This window comes from Calonectris borealis, chromosome 26 (genome assembly GCF_964195595.1).
Source record: "Calonectris borealis chromosome 26, bCalBor7.hap1.2, whole genome shotgun sequence".
Classification (NCBI taxonomy): Eukaryota; Metazoa; Chordata; class Aves; order Procellariiformes; family Procellariidae; genus Calonectris; species Calonectris borealis.
The window spans coordinates 2160018-2180994 of NC_134337.1; the positions used below are offsets into that span (position 1 = coordinate 2160018).

Consider the following 20977-nt stretch of genomic DNA (forward strand, 5'->3'; position numbering starts at 1 on the left):
TTCTGCTTTACACTCAGCTCTGCCCATCACTGACCAGAAGTTATATACATACAGACTAGCTCAGTAGCTTCAACCACTTGCAAGGAGACTGCAGAATTTATTTAAGAAATAAAAATAGGATTTCCTGGGTCCTAGAAATTCTCTTCAGCCTGCCAGATTCAGTCACCTGCCGGCTCCTGCAGACTCAGGAGAGCACTAAGCTTTTGGAGAGAAGGGGTACTGTGGGTGCCACCAATCCAGGAGCCGCACACTATGCACAGGGTCCAGCACAACCTGCACTCCTTGGTCAAGGCGAGGTTTCTTCCCATTGCGAACTGGGGCGTCCTGGAAAACCAGGCGCACGCGATGATGCCTCATGTCTGTGCTCACATTGATGGTGAACTGCAAGAAAAGAGACCAGGACGTGCTTCAGAAAATCAGTGATGAATAAATAGAGTTCTTAACAGTACACTTTTAGGTATTTTTTCTTTTAATTCTAAATTGTACAAGTCAGAGGTGTTTCAGGTGCTGGCAGAGCTACTGTGAATCTACAGCACTGGATTCAAACCAGTTCTCTCTGGCTGGCAGCTCCAAATAACAATGCCAGAAAATAATAATGCCAGATACTTGAAACAAGTGGCTGTCAGAGGAAGTCTGGAACTCACTGCCCTACTCTTAAGTGAAGCCTCTCTTGGGCACAGGTCACGTCTGAAACCCTGACTTACAAGTACAGCCACATCTGCTGCCCCACGCTTTACCACTGCTCTTGCCTAAGCACACCTGCTCTGCTGCTGTCTGGAGCCGCGTTTGTGGAAGCTGGTTCAAAAGCTGCTCTTTCTCCCAGCGATCAGCAGTCAAGGACCATATACACACTGAAAAAGTTTGTTCATATAGGTTTTTGCTCTCAGAATTTATTGCCGTAAGGTAAGGAGATATTTTCTTGAGGAGGGAAGACCTCCTCTTCTCCTGCATCCCCACCTCTTGTACCCTGCTGGAGTGCTGACAACTAATCTGCCTCCAAACGCTGCACCACCACAGCTCCTTGCAGAATCACTACACCATCTGTATTTGCTGCACCAAATAGGGAAGAGCTGATGGAAATGCAGAAGCTAAACTGAGGAGATCCTCAGCATTTCCTCTGATCGTTAACCTTAAGATTCCCAGAACTGGTTTGTTGATGCAGCAGTGTGATTTACGCAGCACCAAAGAAGCGTCCTCTTCATCTCCTTACAGAAACTGCACATGCAAACTTTGCCTGGCAGATTTCTCACTTACCAAGGTAAACGTCATACCCATGACTATTGGCACGAATATGAAGTTAAAGGTGGTGATCTGCAGTAGACAGCAATCCTGATCCGGATTTGTATGGACTTCTTCATACTGAATCGGTGGCTGAAGACCTTTGCAACACTTGCTCTTAAATCTGGGAGACTTGAAAGAAAGAGAGACTTATTTAGCTAAACGGGAATCTATGATGAGAGTTCGGCCGCTTCTCACCGGTGCTGACTAGCAGGTTCTCACCGCATTCCCACGCGTCTGGGTTACATAAACAAGAAGCCATCACTCAGGACAGGCAATTTGCAGGACCATTTCTTTAGAGGGGAAAGCTGCAGAATTCCCAAGGTTGCCTGAAACTACTTGCTTCTCCTGAGACCCATTACTTGGGTTTTCATTGGCTGTGTTGGCTTTCTTCACTTCTCTGGGAAATCTTTCCAATGGTAAAACAGGAAGTTTCAGATTTTGGTCTACATTTTGACCACTGAAGTCAAATAGTCTGGTTTTTGGTAGTAATCAGTAGCGATGACCCAAAGATTAGATTATTTGGGGTAACAAATGATCGACAACTTACAGTGGAGAAAGGATACCAAATGAGGAAATAAAAATGTAGGATTCCAAATGTCTTGGTGATACAAACTGAAAACTGAGGGTAGTTTCAGAATGTGCTTTAGTTTACCATGGGAGTCAGAGTTTCCATTTACTGTCTGAAGGCATAAAAAGTTTGCACCTTCCCTTCTACCACCCAGAAAAATCATTACTGCTTCAAAAAAAGTCACAGCCGTTCTGGTTCTTCTTTCATACCTGCTTTTTGAACTTGAAGTTGAATTCCCACATTGCTTCTTGTCTGTTCCCTTCAATCTTTTTGCACCAGAAAAGCAGACACTGAGGTGGGAAAAAAAAAAAAAAGAAACACAAAATTACAAAACCCTTAGAGGCACCACTTTAAATAAGTTTTAGCAGAGCATAAAGGCTTCCAATTACAAACACAATTACATAGGAGCAGTTAGGAGCCATTTATTCAAATTAATTATGTTCAAAGAACACACTCAGCAGTTTAAGTCTCCCAGTTTCAAGTTGGCCAACTCATCATGCAACTGGATGACACAACACGTAGCCAGTGACGTGCTCTACAGAAAAATCCCATTGCGCAATTTGTCCCTTTCATAAGGCAGAGATGAGCGGTATAGATTCACCCATTTCCCCCACCCACCAAGAACTCCCATTAAACTGGGCTCCAAACAACACTAAAGCGAGGAACAACTGAAAACAGAATAAGGATCAAGAAGGAGAGAATCCAGAGGGAAACGCAAAGACCAATACATGAGCTATGAGGTGACAGATGAGAAGGTTCCTAAGCCACTGTGGTGTCAAAAGGTCTTGACATCCCTAGGCACTGACAGTCATACTTCAGAGCATAAAAACACCGCCAGGATAGCATAGTCTGATCAACCTACTGTCCCTTTTTAAAAGAAAATGAGAGAAGGGCCTCAAACGGCATCAGAGATAGCCAGCACTGCCCTTGCATGCAGACATACACCTCCAATTTAATCCGGTTATCTCCGTGTGGTCCACAGGATCCATCCCAGCATGCAGTACTTGTTCTAGAGCAGGAGTCTCAGCAGAACTCCTGTATTAAACTGAGTAGGAGGGAAATTCCCTGCCTACCAGTGAGTAGAAGCAACTAGCCTTCAACAGCCAAGAAAAGAATCTGGCAAGTCAGTCCAGCCACCACTGAAAGTGTTTCCACACCACAGATGCCAGCCCACCACAGCTGGTCTTATCTTTTAACCGTGTCAGCAGGAACAGGAAGAATAATATGGGTAAAGACAACTCCCCATGACCCATATACAGTCTCTCCCACGCCAAGAGAAGGCCTGACTGGGTTGCAGGGCAAAGCACACATTTAATTTCATTCCAGGATAGCGTGACCCCAAATGAAACAAAGCCAGAGCCAGCCTCCACCATGGGTGCCCCATAATTAGAGACTACAGGTGATACAGGACCCTTTACTTCAACTCTGAGTCATGTCCATAAACAAAGAGTCCTTAAAGGACCTTTATCTCGGCAATCTTCATGAGGTGAACAACAAAGCTATGTGGAGTCAAGCTCAGAAACACGCGTAAAGTAACCTCCACCTGGGAGGAGGTAGCCCTCAGGTTTTTATCCGATAAAAACATTCTCCAGATCTTTTTTAACTCAGGTGAGCAGCAGATGCTGCTGAGTTTAACTCCACCATCAGTGGCATTTGTAGTTCACCTGCAGAGACAGCCTGGTCTAGCAACTTGTTTGGTCATGGCAAGTAGTGAAGCACAAAATGGTCAGTACCTCCTAAGGGGCAGAGGATGTCATCCACGGGTCAGCCGTCCTGCCCTTCAGACGCGCCGTATGGCCTGCCGCTCCACCAAAAATAATGGGGGTGTCTTTAAAGGGCAAACACTTCTGCTGACACCATAACGGCTCCAGTGTCCCACACAAGCTAGGCTAGGGAAAGAAAAAAGGAAATTAAAGAGGAAAAGCTAGATTTGATAACACCCGGGTCTGGGGTCTCCTCTTGCCACATGCAGTTTATGTAGGCATTTGCCATTAGTTTCAACGACCCGTAAAGGTATAACCAAAGCCCGTGAAAGCAAGAACGTGGGGAGGCAATGTCAGATCCTCCCCCGTGCCCACTGTGCCAAGGCATTTCTGTGCACAGTAACACAGGTGGAGCTCAGAGTCTTGCAATGCAGTAGTACAGCAAGACCAGACTCAGGATGGCTCTTTTATGCTCCAAGGGGTTAGGTCAAACCTCTCTTGTTCTAACAAAGCTTTGTCACCATTTAATTTCCTTTTTTAAAAGCTGAATAATAAAAGACTGCAGACTGCACTTCAAGAATCTTCCTCAAACCGTTAGTACAGTAGAAGCACTAGCAGTGGGCACCAAAGCCGTTATGATGTCAACGTGAATGCTTCCAAAATGCCGACCCTGCCAGCATCAACTCAGGGTTTCTAGCTCTTACAGCCACACTACCAGATCTGAGCAGTGGTAGGAAGTTAGACTCGGAAGGACTAACGTTCAGTTGTAATTTCCTAGAAATCTTTTGCTTTTTATTTTTTAAGAAAGATGATACTCAAACTGGGGATTCGGGAAGAGAATGAAAAGCTCTGGATGCAGAGATAAGACTACACACAGAACTGTGTGCTCTTCTCCTGCTCTGCAGCACCACCTGCTTGTGTTACTGCTGGATTGCTCCCTAAGCGCTATGACATTTTTTTCCAGTATCCACACAGGGAGAGGAAGGAAGAAAGGAGGGATGTCACATACAGATAGATGAGGTTGCTCTATTTTGCGTGGAAAAGAAAGTACAACCCTTGAACCAAAACCACTTCAGTTTGGCTCCAAAAACCTCATTCAACAGGTTTTTGACTTGGGATTCGGAGGGTGGAGAATTCACATTGTTGCTTAAGCTGCTCACAGAGTATCAGCCAGTTGCAAGTTAAAACCAAACAAGAGACACAGAGGCATTTCAGAGTTAATGGTCAACAGCAATTAAAGAGGAATGGATATGTAAGTGCTCCAAGCTGGGATAGCAAAGGGAATTGCCTGCCCACGCCAGAGACAAACCCTTTACAGCCCAACACAACTGCAGCCCCAGTCCCAAAGCAGACATTTGCTCTGCACATCTGCCATGCTCACAACCTCGCTACCCTCCCTCGCCCAGACACCAAAGACGATGGATGACCTACAGGAACGTAGTATGAAACGACTCCCTTTCAGAGGCTATCAGTGTCACTTCTGATCTCTCCAGATGCCTGCTACAGAGAAAAGATGTATTCTGGCAGACAATGTCAGAATAAAGCAGAAGGTATAAAAGCTGCAACCTCCTTTCAGCAACAAATTTGCAACAGAGGAGGGGAGAGCTGCAAATATCCCTAGCAGTTCTGACATTCAGTGAAGCAAGTGCCTTTTTACTGATTACAAAGATGTTGTGGGAGGACTTAGGCACAAGTTACCCAGAAGAGTAACTAGAATCCTCTGCAGTAGCAAGATACAAGTAACCAGCATACTTTTAAAAAAATCACTATTCAGAGTTAGTAATCATCCTATACCCAAGCTTCACTGGCAACCACCTAAACATCATCTATTTTTCTTATAGAAAGAGAACAAAAAACAAGAAAGAGCAACATCTCAGACACAGCCAACTTCCTTAGTGATTCCACTTACTCTGGAATTTTTTAAAGTGCTGGGAGTACTGTCTGGAATAGCTGGATTCCTGGAGACTCGAGACGCGAAAGGCTCGTACATGTGGTACAGCGACCGGATGACACACGCACGGAGACAGTGCAGCTTCTCCATGGACTCTGGTCGCAAGCGGAGAGGCAGGTACGCATCCAGACTGTAGTGCCTGAAAACCCAACGACAAACCCATGCTGAAGGGTCAGAATGCCAGAGATGTGCAGGAGAGAGCTATGAAGAGATCAACGTTGAGAGAAAACTGAACATCTGCTTGATCAGAGGACCTCTTGTCAACTCTGAGCGCTTCAAGGGTGTTGTACTGCTCTACATGAAATCACACGACAGTCTCAAAGACTTTACCTGCATCAGACAGGTTTCCAGCATACGTATAAGCGTATCACGCTACAGTTCCCCATAATTCCTTGCAGTTTGCCCAGAGAGACCAGATGGTGCTTTAGCTGCAGGATGCACAAAGGCCTGCACTCCTGCAGGTTCTCAGGGACTCACTTTAGCTGAGCTTGACTGCATGCTTGCAGACAACTGCCTGAGCAGTCTGAATGCCTGCGCTCGGGGGTCATTCTTTGATCAGATGCCAAAGGAGCCTTTGCTAGGGAACTTCACACTGAAAAACAGGGGCGAGGAGGACCATGGCTGCTATATATGCTATATGCTCTGTACCGCAGCTGCTCGCGCCTCCTGGGCAAGGGATATAGAAATGTAAAGAAAATGTTCTCTCCTGAAGGAAAGTCCAAGAGACACGCACCAGGACAGAAGGGTTTGTTTCAAGTTTTGACCACCTCTTTGCTCTTCTCTTACTTTATTTATAACTTACTTCTGCCACCAAGACAGCTCCAAAATGCTTTAGTTTCTCTCAGGCCACCCTAATTACAGGAAGGTGGCCATGATCAAAGCTTGAGGTAGGGCAAGTTTTCTATCAGTGATGTTTGCCTGTCTTTCGGTAAGGTGCTGACCTTACCATAAGCACTTTGTGCTTTACACACAAAGCACACTCTTACAAACAGGAGTGTGTAGGCCATGGCAAGCAGAAAAGCCCACGATACTTTGAGATTTTATACAGAGCATACAGGAATATGCCACAGAGATCCATCTCCAGATCCAAAGCAGATGCAATATACCACAACCCCTTGCCAAATGAGGCCCGCATCACCACGTCAATATGCAAACATTATAGGACCCTAGCCTATAGGGAGTTATTCCCTTATTTACAGCTCTGCAGAGAGCTGGTCACTGCTGAAGCCTCCTACAAACGGTTTAAAAATTCTCTAGAGTCTCACCTTCTGTAAAGCCTGGTCCAAAAGGCGGCAGTGCAAGTAACAGTCCAGGCCTTCTTGCAAATCAAAGAAAACCGGACAATGTCCTCAGGGCGAATGTAGGAAGCCAACAACAGCCAGATATCAATGGGGTATTCTTCTCCGCCACCCCCATCAGGATTTTCTAAATGCAATGAAGGTATGTTAGTGTAGTAAATAACCTCTTTATCAAGTGACATCTAGAGGCATGTGCTTTACTACTGGTAGCACAGGGCAAGCAGCTGAAATATGTATATACACACCGTCAGCCAAACAAGCCCAAGTTAGTACAACTATCACTGCTACCAGTTTTCATCAGCACGCACTTGCCCCCCGTGCAACCATGACACTTTCCCTTTGCTGGATATATGCCACCATTTATCCCTGCTGCAGTGTTTGCACAAGCATGCAAAGTGGCAGATTCAAAGAATAATTCAGGCTGAAAGGGTTCTCTGGAGGTCTCTAGTCCACACAGCCCAGCTCAAAGCAGGCTGAATTAAATCATTTTGTTCAGGATCTTGTCCAATCAAGGATGGACAAGACTATATCGAAGGATGGAAACTCCACAGCCTTTCTGGACCCTGTTTCAATGCTTGACCCTTTCACAGCTGAAAACACTTAAGTGGAGAAATAAAAATTGGATAGTAAATACAGAGGCAACTTTATGTAAAGGAGGGCCAAGCTCATGCATATTTATCAAAACTGCTCATTTAACAGGTCATCAAAAAATGCTTTACACTAGAAGTCCCTGAACATTAAGACATTGCCAAGCTTGTCAATGCTTTGTTCAAATAGTCACAATATTTTTGTAGGAGCTCTGCTATGGAGGGCAAGCAATTCTCTTCTGCAACTGGCTAATCTGCCCCTTTTCTTAAATCTGTAATTTCATTAAAGCTTCTTGGATGGGAAACATTTAATGCAATTCAGATGAACAGAATGGCCTGTTCTTCCTCTCAGAGGTGTCAGAACTGCTCAACCAGAACTGAAGGTTCAACAACTCCTTTCATTCCTGCAGTGTTTTTAAGTTAACTTTAGGAGAAAAAATACTTTTAAAGAACATAAATAGCTAAACAATACCGAGTATTAGGAACATTAAGAGAAAGAAAGCATACAGCTTGTACACAGTGCTGACAGAAAAAACTGCTATGAGGTTTGTGAACAAGTGGCATAAAGGAGGTGTTTAAGAACTTGAGGGCGCCAGATCTAATCCTGAGACAGCAGGTTAATAACAAAGGGCAGTACTTTATCCTCATGTGATAATTGCTACCTTCATTGCCAAGGAAAGCTCTGGATGTGATCACTTCCCTACACCACTACAGATTGATGCAGGCACACCCACAACGGACCGTAACATCCACTCTGCTCTGACACAAGAAGCCATCAAACTACACAACCGCTGAGCTGCAGAGTGCAGCCAGAAGTGTCATTGGTCTATTATAATTTTTTCTTCCCCAAACACTTAGCAGAAATAAGACAAGGTTGTGGTAGAACAGAATACTGTCTTTCCAGACTCGTAACTCCCATAACTCTAGCCACTTGGATATTCTTATTTTCCCAGAATTCCCAAAGAGATTAAACTCCTATCCCAGAGGAGCACTGTGCATCTACAATCCATAGTGGGGGTTCATGTGTTACACAAATTAGTATCAGTATTAATAAAGTTAAGTTTTTCTTAAGTTCAAGAAACCAAGTTAAAATTTGTTTCTCAACCTGAAAGCAACCTGTTATTAGAAACTCCTGCAGGATTCCACAGCACAGAACAGTTCATTGCTTACACTGCGTTGCAAATTGCTTTCTACAGAGTTGCACAAAGTGTAAATGCTGAAGGATACATCTCTCTGGAATTAACTTACTATGATGCCACTAGGGCCAAATTCACTTGCTTGCTGGAAAAAGAGCCCTCTAAACTCATTTGTAACAAACCACAGCCTTGGAAACATCCTGAAGACAGAGCTTGTATTTTGCCAGCAAATGCATCATGGACAGCAGCATTGTTTTTTTCCCCAAAGCAAACCCTGCTTTCACCAACGTGTTCAATGAAGTAACATGTCCGGTGGCAAAGTTGCACAACTCTTTCGAAGAGCAGCATTCATTTCCCAAGGTTGAGAGAGGTTTACTGAAAGCAAGGAGCTCTCAGGCGTTGATTTCATGCCCAAGACTCTGCCTTTGTGAAAAGACAACACCTCTGAGGACTCCCAGCAGATTTAAAAGTGATTTAACCCTCGGCATTTCTTTGTGCACATACAGGTCACAGAACGCCCCGATGAGCCCCGTGACTAGCCTGTAAGCGTTAACATCACACATGCAGAAGGTGCAGAAGCAGCCCACACAGAGTCCCCAGGAGAGGCTGGCGACCATACCTTTGTGCCTTTTGCTCTTCTTTTTTCTAGACGCAGTTCGCCCATTGATGCTCTCCTTTGTGTCCATTTCATCGCTGCTGTCACAAGACTCTCCCGACACGGAGAGAACTTCCTCAGCAGGAACACAAGAAGCTTCCAAACCGCAGAGAGACTTTACTAGAATGACAAGCAACGACACAGTAAGTATACCAGCAGAGAAAAAGGTGATCCAAGTTCAGGAGATACTTCAGTGGAACCACTGCCACAGCCACTGCTAAGCATGCTAACTGCATTACAGCTTTCTGGTGAGTGACACAAGCAAGTAAATTCTGGGCCGAGGATTACCTTGTCAGAGAAAGATTAGCAGGGTGAGTGAATTGGAAACAATTACTCAGCTTCTTCTTTTAAAAAATGAACAATGAGGACCATTATCAGCACATTATGCAGATGATCCCATTGGTTTAGCTGAAGCTGTTTACAATTCTGAATAAAACAACAGGCTCTTTTTCTACAGTGCTAACTGGTTCCCCTGCATACCAAAGCTTCCTTGCATGACCACCATTCAGCCTGCATAGAGCCAGCACCTACTCTGTAATTGTTCTGTGAACACAGAGAAGATACACTCCCTTCTCAGCAGGATGAAGAGATCCTGTGGCCGATGACACACACCCCGTCACCGATATAACTCATTGCCAAGCATACGGAAGCTCCACTTATCCTAGAATTTAGTGAAGGGAAAGACTCTGGCCTAATGAGGAAAACAGCAAGTCGAGTCAGTTGGGTGTTTTGGGCTTTTTTTGCTGCCTCTGGGGAGATGTTTAGACACATCCCTGTTAGGAAATATTATTTTTAAAACTTGATCTGTAAACTGAGGGCTCATTAGGGCAGAAAAATTCACGTGTGAGGCAGTAATGAGAGTCCTGAAAAAGAAAGGTGCAGTCCTACATTACAGCTGTGTGAGGCACTGCCACAGAGAGACCAGCATTGCAACAGCATTACAAATGCTTTGCAAATAGTCTGTAAAATTCATTCAAGAAAGTTGAATTTCAATCTAATGTGCTGGGTGAAGAAAAGGACTTCTACCAAAAGGCACCTGACCATGCCAGAGGAGGCTTGCACTGCTCGAGCTTTTCTAACCTAGCAAACACCGAAGCCGGGGAGGTTTTATACATCACAGTTACAATCGCCAGAGCCACTGGAAAGCTAGACGTGCTATTTGAATTAAAGGGACAAGGTGGCTAGGGGGGGCGGGGGGAAGATCAGGAACTGACCATAAATAAATTCAGGTGAGAGATGCTCTCATTTCTAGCCACAGAACAATGTTTTGAAATGGTAAGACAGCAGATAGAAAGCCAGTCTTAAGATAGAACTTGACTGTACCCACTGCCTAGAGATACTTTCAGTGCTTTGCTAAACCAGTTCCACCTCGCTTTGCAGTTCACTCTGTAAACTCTATGCATTCAGAACAGTGGTATCCCTCAGTGCCCTCTCTACATGACCTTTTATAGGCAAAAAGAAAGAGAAATAGATGGCAATACGAATGGCAGTAAGTTATGACATCAAATACAGCCAAGCAAGAGAGGACGACAGCTGACAAAGACTCAGAGAGGTGTTTAGAAAAAGAAACCGTCACCCTCTGCAAAGGAAAGATCAACATCTGAGTCGACCGAATGACACTGCATTGCAACCTTGCAGAGGCACCCTCTCTTCATCTCACAGTCGTAATCTCCACCCCATCCCTGGGGGGTAGGATGGGGAGGAAAAAAGCTGAGGAAAATTCCACCTGGCCTTTGCTCCCCTCCCCGTGAAGCTCCCCGCTTGCTGGCAGTCACACGCAGCGCAATGTTTACTCGGAGCCAAGAGACAGGAGGTGAGCGAGGCCGAAGGCTAAAGCTCCCTGGGCAGAGGCTGCTGCCTCCTCCGGCTGCCTGCTGTCCCCACGCCGTGGCAGGCTGCGCCAGATAAGGCTGTAGCATGCGTCAGGACTGCACCAGATAAGGCTGTAGCACAGCCCTGGGGCTGGGGAGGAGAGATCCCGAGGATCCCGGCGTGAGGAGGGGAAAGCCCCAGTGACTCTGCACTGCAAAGGCCTGAGAAAGGGGTGGGCAGGGAAATGCTGTGACCTGGAGTCATCCAGCTAGCGTGGAGGAGAGCCAGAAACAGAGCAGGATTTTAGGAGAGGGGCATAGCTGGACAAAGCAGGTGATGCTGGATGCAAGGACTCGGGGTGGTGCAGGGAGAAAGAAAAGACAACAGAGTTTGCCAGGTATGATGAAGTGCAGTACTTGGAGGCACTGCCTCAAGGAGAGAGAATATAGAAGCATGAGCAGAGAGGGAATGGGAAGAGGGATGCCCCCAGCCTATTACAAAGGAGGCAACAAAAGAGGGAGATGCCCTGATTTTAAAAGCTTGAGAAGTAGCAGCTAAAAAGGATATTCACCAGCATCACTGCCCCGTACAGTTTCCGCATGACAGGCACTCATGCAAAGAGCATATTATCTTTAAATATGTAAGACTTCAGCATCCTAACAAGAGTTTTCCTACATGAAGGGTTCAGTCGTCACTGTCAATGTAATAACATCCACCTCCAACATGTGTGACCAGCTACATTTAAGAGTCAAGGCCTAAACATTAACATTTCTCAAGCAAACAGGGTGTGTTAGTTCAGAATGCTCCCAGCAGCTAAAAACCAAGGAGGAAGTAGATAACAAAATATTGCAATACCCTTCCAGGAAATTGCTCGTTTATACAGTTCACCAAAGAAACAGCAACACCCTCAAAAGACCTGCTTGCAGCACAGGGGGGGAACACATTTGCCAGAACTATCATAACCTTATGCCCACTGCAAAGAATTTTACCTGCTAATAACGTTGTCTACACCTTTATATGAGGTAATAAAGTAATAAACTCCTATCACGTTACTTTCTGCTTCAAGCAGGAGATAACACCCAACAGTTAATGGAAAAAGGTCTTCCATTTCAGGCACTAACAAAGACTCAGCAATTCTTACTGGACTTCGAACAGGCTTTTTGCAAAACCTCCTAAGATCCTAAAAACCTGATTCTGCAGAGGAACACAGACTCATTTTCAGGCACCAAATGAGACAGATTTTCTCAGGCCACGAAGGGGGAGTTTCCCACACCATGCAGCGGCCAGCAAAACAAAGAGGCAGTCCAGGGAAGGCAGGCTCCCCAGTCTAGACTCACCTTCCTGCTGAACTGCGTTGGCCACAGCTTTTTTCACCCGTCCAGATTTCACCACAGCTGGGTCAGAGTTAGCATAATCTGCCACAGTCACTACAGGAGAGTCGGGAGACAGGGCGTCAGCGGGATTATGGATTATAGGGGAGGGGATAGAAGGTCTAAGAGCCGCGATCCCTCAAGGGACACTCCCTATAGGAACAGAGGCCTGAGGTGCACAAACACGAAAAGGAGCCCCAGCAGAGGGGTGCGGGCCAGGAGCCCCCAGCAGGCCTCTACTCCAACCCACCAGGCTACCAGGCCCAGGGGACCCACCGCCCTGCCCAGTTCTCCCTCCCGCTCCACCTCAAAACTCCATGGCCCCCCTCGCACACAGCCTAACCCATGCCTGGCTGATCCCCGAGGCCCAGGCTCCTTCTTCACAGACCAAGACGGCTCACTCCCACATCAGGCCAGATCCCCCCACAGCTCTCTCCCTCCACAAGCCCGAGGTGAGACTGGACCGTCCCCAACTCCCCTCCCCCCGGCCAAGCCCAGGCCCCTCAACCCCTCGGGCGAGGCCACTTCGTCCCTCAGGCCCAGGCCCCGGGCCCGGCTCTCCTCTCCGGCTAGCCCAGGCCGTCTTCCCCCCCCAGCAGCTCCAGGCCCCTCCTTGGCCCCGCTCCCCTCAGGCCCCGCTCCAGGCCCGGCCTGGCCCTGGCCCCGCTCCCCTCAGGCCCCGCTCCCCTCAGGCCCCGCTCCCCTCAGGCCCCGGCCCCGGGCCGTTTCCTTCAGGCCGCCGCCCCCCTCCCCGGCGCGGCCCGCTCCTCACCGCGCTCGGAGCACACGTCGTCGGCCCGGAACTTGAGGCGTTTGCGGGCGCCCCTCTTGGGCATGGCGGCGGCGGCGGGGCGGCCGCGCGGGGCCATGTCCCGCCCGGGCCGCAGCGGGGCCGCGGGGACAGCGGGGACAGCACCGCCCCCGCCCGCCCCGCGCGAGACCATGACGTCACCCGACCGCGACCCTGCCGGCGCGCCGCTCTGACGTCACGCCGGCGGGGGAGGGGTAGCGCTGCGTGCCGCCGCTGCCTGACCCCCCCCCAAGTCATCCCAGTAAGAGCAGCCCCTGTACCGACGGCCTGCGGGCAACCGCCCCGCCAGTCCTCCCAGTAAGGAGGGCCTCCGGGGGGATTTCCCCGGTAACGAGGGCCTCTGAGGTAACTGCCCCCCAGTCCTCCCAGTAACGAGGACCTCTGAGGTAGTTGGCCCCCAGTCCTCCCACTAATGAGGGTCTCTGAGGCAACTTCTGCCCCTGCCCAGTCCTCCCAGTAATGAGGGTCTTTGAGGTAATTGCCCCCCAGTCCTCCCAGTAACAAGGACCTCTGAGGTAATTGCCCCCCAGTCCTCCCACTAATGAGGGCCTCTGAGGCAATTTCTGCCCCTGCCCAGTCCTGCCAGTATTGAGGACCTCTGAGATAACTGCCCTTCCCAGTCCTCCCAGTAACAAGGGCCTCTGAGGTCATTGTGCCCACCCCCCCAAGTCCTCCCAGTAATGAGGACCTCTGAGATAACTGCCCTTCCCAGTCCTCCCAGTAACAAGGGCCTCTGGGGTCATTGTGCCCACCCCCCCCAGACCTCCCAGTAACAAGGACCGCTGAGGTAATTGCCCCCCAGTCCTCCCATTAATGAGGGCCTCTGAGGCAATTTCTGCCCCTGCCCAGTCCTCCCAGTAATGAGAACCTCAGAGATAATTGCCCTTCCCAGTCCTCCCAGTGACAAGGGCCTCTGAGGTCATTGTGCTGCCCCCCCCAGTCCGCCCAGTAACAAGGACCTCTGAAGTACTTGCACCACCCCCCCACTCCTCCCAGTAATGAGGGGCTCTGAGGCAACTGCCCCTCCCAGTAATGACTCCGGCACCCGCAGCCCCTCTGAGCGCTTCCCCAGTGCCAATGCCTGCATGATCCCCCTCCCGCTCCCCCCGCTGCCCCTCGAGAGCCCGGCTCCTGCCATGCCCCCCGACCCTGGGTGTCTGCGACCACCCCGGGGTGCCCCAGCAGACCCCCCACCGCCCCGCAGACGACCACCGATCAGCGCCCGGGAGCGCAGCCTGCACCACCGGCTCCCAGTGCCCACCCCGCACCTTCATGGTGGGCGACCCTGCAGGTGTGGTGAAGGGTGGTCACCGGCTGTAAACGGTATTTACCGTTTCTTTTAGGGCTAAAATGGGTGCTCAGTGCTTGTCGAAGAAGCGATGCCACCTCCCGGGGGAGGAATTGCTCAAAGAGGATCCACAAAGGGAAAATGGGAGCGGCAGCCCCGAGTCTGATGGCGATTTCGGGGCCTGTGCTCCCCTGGTGCCGTGCTGAAACGGGGGTTTGGGCACTGCCAAGAGCAGATGCTGCTTGGGGTTCCTGGCCAGTCCTGGGGGTGTCCAAACTGGGAGGCTGGTGGGTTCCCGCTCCTTTGGGATTTACACAACAGCACAAGCCCTGTCCCTCTCCCTCCCTCGGCAGGCACTGAACGGGCCCCAGTGTGCTGCATTTTCTACCTGCGCTCCTTTACGACAGACCACAGGAGATGATTTGGCTCTCGGGAGGCCGGGGCCGCGGCGAAACGCTTTCAGAGCTGTGGCTTCAGCTCTCGCGCCTCACCGGAGCGAGGTAACGCACGGGGTACAGAGAAATCTACATTTCTTCTGCTTTCCTGGCATGGCCAGGAGCTAACGGTGTATATAACTTACGTTCCTGACCATATTTCTTTCTCTCAGCGTTTCTTAAAATATGTTTAGAGCATTTTATCAGCAAAGAACATCTCTGACGATTGAGGAAAGTTTTGATCGTCCCAGACAAGAAAGGCCTTTCCTTGACAGATCCTGGCTCTTTACCCACCTCTCTGGTACTTGAAAATCTTTTCCTTGGACTATGCTATTCATCACCATTATTTGAGAACTGTATCACAGTATTATTTTTAAAAAGTAGAGGTTGTCTCAGCTTGGAAAACTCTGGCACATGGAAAACAGATGAAATTTCACCAGGACGGGACAAAAGCAACGTGAAGGTGGCTGTTTGCAAGTCCCGCCGGTGTTCAGATCCAGCACACTTGCTCCTCCAGCAGGTTGGTGGCATTTATCTGAGACGTCCCCAAAGTCCTCCAGCAAAAATACTGAGGAATGAGTTCGACGTCCCTGATAAAGCCTGGTGAGATGAAGGAACCGGTGCTGCTCTCCGACCGTGGTGGTGTGGCCTCTAAACCACTCATTCGCGACAGCGGTGATGCCGGTCCCCTGCTTGTCCCTTGCTGCGTCGCTGAGAGGGGCTCCTCGGTGATGGCCTGGGAGAGGGATGCCCGAGGGATGCTGATGGCTGTGCGAGGGTAGGAGCAGCCTCTTATGGTTTCAGGGGGCCCAAATTAATTGTTTGTCTGCTAATGACACCTCCCCATGCTGGGCAGAGTCCTCGGCAGCTCCCGCTGCAGTTCATGGACAGCCTCTGTCTCAAATCCCATTTTAGGGTGCGAGAGACTGTCCCCAGGGAGGGAGCCAAGGGTGACCGGTTTTGCCAGAATCAGGAGGGGCCATGCGCCCCGTCCCCTCACAGCTCGGAGCCGGGCCTCGGCAGGGCGAGGAGGGGGACGTGGCGGGGCACGGGGCTCCCCGCCTGGCCCCATCTTTGCTCCTGGAGCAGCAGCGGGGGGGAAAGGGGCACCCAGGGCTTGGCTGCCCCACAGCCCGGCGCTGCCCCTGCCTTCCTGCCTCTAGGGCTGGATGAGGCCCCCGGGGGGGGTCCTGCCCCCCTCGGAGTCTTCTGTCCCCCCAGGGGGGTCCTGCCCCCCCGAGGAGGTTCCTGCCCCCCAGGGGAATTTTCTGCCCCCCAGGAGGGCTCTTGCCCCCGCCGCACCCCAAGCCCCCCCATCGACCCCCACCTCACCCCGCGGGGCGTGGCCAGTTGGGAGGGTGTGGCTAGCGGGGCGTGGCCAGGCGGGGACGGTGACGCAGTGGGCGGGGCGGGGCGGGGCGGGCAGCGGGAGGCAGCGGCGCGGCGGCGGCGGCTTCCAGCGACTTCGGCGGTCGGTGAGTGCGGGCGGGGCCGGGCGGCCCCACGCTGCCCACGGGGGATGCTTCGCCCCCCGCGGAGCCGGGAGGAGGATGCTCTGCCCCCGTGGTCCCCCGGCGGGGCCGGGCAGGGGATGCTCAGCCCCCCTTTTACCCCCCTGGTGGGGCTGGACTCGGGGGGCTCTACCCTTTCTGCCCCGCCCCGGGGATGCTCTGTGGGGCCCCTGTGGGACTGAGCCGGTGGGGCTTTGCTCCCCATTGCCCCCCGGCTGGGGCTGGGCTGGGGAATGCTCTGCCCTGCCGTGCCCCGCGGGGATGCTCTGCCCCCCGGGAGGGGGTACCTCAGTCCGGGGGTGCTTTGTCTCCCACCCGTTACCCCTTGGAGGGGGTGTCTGAGTCAGGGGTTGTGCTGAGCTCCCCCGTTTCACTTGCGTTGAGTCTGGGCTGGGGGGATGTCATCCTCACCCCGGAGCTGGGTCGTGGGGGCACTTGCTGTCCCCCGACATTACCTCCAGGCCGGGCATCTGAGCCAAGGGGTTGCTCTGCCCCCCACACCACTGGCCCCACACCAGGGGGCTGAGCGGAGCAGATGCGCTGCCCCATCCCCGCCGGGTGTGCAGGCAGGAGGGGTGAAGGAGTGGGCACATCCACCCCCCCGGGAGGCTGCATGGTATGGGGGGGCAGTGACTCCTGTAACCCAGGAGTGGGGAGGGGGTTCCTTGATTTTCAGCTTCTCTCTGCCCCTGGCAGCCCCCCAGTATGGTCCCAAGCTGTCCCTTTGCACCCCCATGCTTCCACCTTACACTGGGGGGGAGGGCGGGCATTCTAAGACTGGTCCTACCCTGGCCTTCTCCTGCTTCTCTGATTTCCCAGCACCGTATCCTCCCGCCTCCCTCAGTACTGTCTCTAGCCTGCGAGCATCCGCCCTGCAAGCATCTACCCAGCGCCGAGCTCGGGGCTGGATCAGCCCCGTGAGCATCCGCTCTGGGAGTATCCACCCGGCACCGAGCTCTGGGCTGGACCAGCTCATGGGGATGCTTGCTAGACAGATGCTCGTGGGGCTGGCTCAGCCCGGGGCTCGGCACCAGGTAAATGCCCGCCAAGCTGGTCCAGCTTGACACTGGACAGATGCTCACCAAGCTGGTCCGGCCTGGACGTTGGCACTGGGCGGATGCCCACTGCGCTTGGGGCTGGACGAGCCCAGTGAGCATCCGGCCAGTGTGGCTAGCTCCAGCTGTGCTCACACTCGTTCCCGTCCTCTGTTGGCTGCTGCCGTCTCGTCATGGCCATGGCAAGCTGCCTCCAGACACCATGATTTTCTCCTGAATAACACCAGACCTTTAAGGGCTTGTTTATCCCCTAAATTGCATCATTATAACAGCAATTGGCATAGGAAGCTGGGTTTTGTTAAAGCTGTGCAAAACCTTCTGGGGACATCCTGGTTTTGGCCAAGTCAGGGTTGGCAAAGTGTTCATTTAAGCTCATTTGCCACCATCTGCTCGTACCCTGGAATGAGGTTCTCGTGGTGGGTTTAACACCACCACACCACTTCGCGAGCGTGAGCTGGTGCAGAGGCAAGGTGCGAGCTGGAGTTTGGTACCTGGATGAACGTGCCTGCGTGGCTCGGGAGTTTCTTGGTTGCGGTGCTGCCTGGGCTTCAGAGGAGATGGAAAGTTGGTGTCTTTGTAGCTCTGATGGTCTGGGAGTCTCAGGTATCTGTGCTTTTGGGGACTCCGCGATGTGCTGCTCCCTGCGTCTCAGGACGGTGGTGGTTGGGAAATGGGACTGATCTCTGGGGACTTCCCTGGATATTTGTCAGGGAGCCCCAGCACAGGTGGCTGGTGCCGTCCCCTCAGTGCCCGGAGGTGCTCAGGTGCACGGATGACTTCCCGGCTTTGGTGCAGGCTCCTCCTGCATCTCTTTCCAGGAGACAGACCGGAGGTTGTCTAGGACCTATATGACCAGCTGGAGGGTAGGGGGGAGCCCCCAAACTGGCAGGTTCCTGAGACACCAGTGGCGGGACTGATGGACAGATTTGGCTTTCCGGGGCAGCCAGCTCAGCTGTAGCTTGGCAGATGTGGGATTAAACGACTCGTCCGACTCCATGCAGCTTTCTGGCTTCGTGGTGAGGGCGAGCGGGTCTTGCTCTGCACCAGTGGCTCGGTCTAGCTATGCCTTGGCGCTCCCCAGCAGTTGAAGTGCGGATGCTGGGGGATTGAACCTGCTGGAGATTTGGGTTCCTACCTATCTCAATTGTCTCTGAAGGTGCTGGGAGTAAAAACCACCCTGAAAACCTCCTTGTCTGTATCTTTTGAGGGCCCTTTTTGCAAGCCTTGCCCTTTCAGGCAGCTCCCTCTGGGTGCAGGGGGATAGGGACAAGGACGAGGATGGTGGTGTGAGGAGGAGGGGACTGAGTGAGTGCGAGCTGGGTGGGTGATGGGGTCGTGGTGTGCTGGGTGGGGAGATCAGTGGCAGTGAGTCAGTGCTGGGAAAGAGCCTGACACCGTGTTGGAGGTGGGAGTTCATACTGAAGCTGGGGGAGGCGGCCCTGGAGCCTCAGAGGGTGCGGAACCCAAACTGGGACCCAACTGGAAATGCTTCTGGAGGTCTCCACTCTCTGGGGACAGGGACCGACTTTAGCATGAGTGTCTGTCGACTGCCTGGGCTGTGCCATTTCATGTTTTCCAGCAAAGCAGAAAGGTACTGGATTCTTTAGCAAACCTTGAAACCTTATTTTACAATTATTTTCCTCCTAAAGAATGCTTTGGTGAGTCTGAGGTTTCCCAGATGGCTCCCAAAAGTGAGCTGGAAGGTCTCGGGCTATTAACTGGAGGGGAAGGATGTTGGATCCATTGCCCGACTTTCTTCCCATAGAGGTGTTAAATGCAATAACAACCCCCCACTTTACAGATGCTTTCTGTGAAATGCCAAGCCCCAAGTGTGGGGCTGACGGTCCTGACCGAGGGTGAGGGCTCAGGCGTGGACTCCGCAGGTGGGTCCAAGCCCTGGCCAGGCTCCTGAGGGACGTGGTTGGGAGTTTTCAGTGCTTAAAGGGCTCCTCTGTGACCAAACGATGCCGAAAGGCTTGGAGGTGGATGCATGTGTGGGTGTGCTCACACGAGTTGGCATTTGGGAGGGAGGAAGGGAAAATATCACATGAAACAACTGCAGCGTTGGGGGACAGGTCTGCATTTGGGCCCATCTGGAGCAGAAGTAGTGAAAAATGATTCAAGGCTCTGCTAAAAAAAAAAGTTGCGTTGATATAATTGGATTTTACTTCTGTTTGTGCTGTGGTCAAGCAGGTTAAAATCCTTGTGGGGACATTGTAAAGCCTTCCATTTAATTTGCACAGTGAGGATGCCCTAAGGAATGAAGTGGGTGTTCACGTCTCTCTCATTTTTGTGCAAAGCCGTGCATGGAGCAGCCCTGTCTGCCCCTCAGTCCCTGTGCAGCGCTGGCAGTGCAGCGATTTCCATCCCGCAGCGGGGATGGATCTTGGAGCTGGGTGCCAAACCTTCTCCAAAAGACAGGGCCAAAAGTCACTGGCCAGGAGGGGACTAACCCTGTGTCCTCCAAGTTGCCCTTCCTCTCCTGAATCTCCACCCTGGTGTTTTAAATCAGCTCATGGGTCGCTGTCTCCAGCACTGTAATCCTGCAGGACTGACAAGGCTGGAATTTATCTGAAATGCAGATATTTTTTTTTCAGCTCCCAGTTTTCAGTTTCTGCCACGCTTCTCTTAGCAAGCGCGAGGAGGTACCGGCTGGGTGGCTGCCTTTAATTGCATCAAAAAGAAAAAAAAAAAAAAGAAGAAAACTAGTGGCGGATGAGAGCTCATTTCCTCCATCCTCCTGTCCGTTGCAACCGATTTCCAGGAGAGGGCAGTTCCCAGGGTTTTTTGCTGCATGATGCCTCTCTCCCCTGCAGCCTCCGAGCCAGCATCAGCTATGCCGAGCCCCTGCCGCTGCGTGCCGGCAGGTCACGGAGGCAGTGCCACGCCAGGAAATGCCGGGGCATGGGCCCAGCTCCTCCGCGGGGAGGTGAGACATCAACAACGTGCGGCCGATTTCTTTACATAGCGAGCGCTGTGCCGTGGGGATGTGCAGCAGGGAAGGATGCTCTTCCCACCTGGACTCTCCATCCAGGCTCCCGGAGGGGAGAGGATCCATCGCCAGGGCAGGATGGCACAGCAGCGGAAGGGACCTCCTCCCAAAATCACTGCCCATCCACCAGGTGCATTGATTTAAAGCTCTTGTTTCCACCCTTTCTTGGTAGAAATGAGTTTTCTCCATAATTACAGATGGGTTTTACCTCCCTGGCTAGCGTCGTTCGCGATGTGGCTAATGTGCTGGGACAGAAGAAATGTGCTGCTGCGAGGCTGGCGACCGCGTTGTGCCCTAGGGCGTTCGATAGCCAAGAGGTAGGAGCTGGGCTGCGCATCGGATGGCCGGAGCCTGGGGAAAGGGGGATGTTCGGCCGTGCTACCAGCCCAACGCTCACCTTTCCGGGAGTCTCGTTAGTGCAGTGCATCCTCAGCGGATCCTCTCCTGCCAAAGCCTGGCTTTTCTGGCTTCCAAAATCGGGAAGGGTGTATAAACAGCCTTGCTGTGGCATTAGCACAGGTGTCA

The 20977-nt window shown here is 51.7% G+C and overlaps 1 protein-coding gene and 1 long non-coding RNA gene across 2 annotated transcripts; one reads left to right on the forward strand and one right to left on the reverse strand.

The window, feature by feature from the left end:
• Positions 1–77: 77 nt before the first annotated feature.
• TMEM183A (transmembrane protein 183A) lies at positions 78–13279 on the reverse strand. The gene is made up of 8 exons (XM_075174433.1): positions 13134–13279; positions 12329–12418; positions 9144–9299; positions 6769–6928; positions 5462–5642; positions 2059–2139; positions 1255–1410; positions 78–381 (listed from the first exon to the last, which is right to left on the reverse strand). Exons 1-8 carry the CDS (start codon positions 13228–13230, stop codon positions 196–198), a joined length of 1107 nt encoding a protein of 368 aa, XP_075030534.1. The 5' UTR covers positions 13231–13279; the 3' UTR covers positions 78–195.
• Positions 13280–13311: 32 nt separating this feature from the next.
• Positions 13312–15659, forward strand: LOC142093348 (uncharacterized). The gene is made up of 3 exons (XR_012677402.1): positions 13312–13558; positions 14814–14960; positions 15068–15659. It is a non-coding gene; the product is annotated as an uncharacterized LOC142093348 (long non-coding RNA).
• The last annotated feature ends 5318 nt before the right edge of the window (positions 15660–20977 follow it).

Coding starts and splice junctions, on each gene's coding strand:
- TMEM183A (XM_075174433.1), bottom strand. CDS start 13,230: ATGGCCCCGCGCGGCCGCCCCGCCGCCGCCGCCATGCCCAAGAGGGGC. Junction 9,300..12,328: donor CAACGCAGTTCAGCAGGAAG/GTGAGTCTAGAC, acceptor TTGTCATTCTAG/TAAAGTCTCTCTGCGGTTTG. Junction 2,140..5,461: donor GCACTTTAAAAAATTCCAGA/GTAAGTGGAATC, acceptor TTCCCACCTCAG/TGTCTGCTTTTCTGGTGCAA.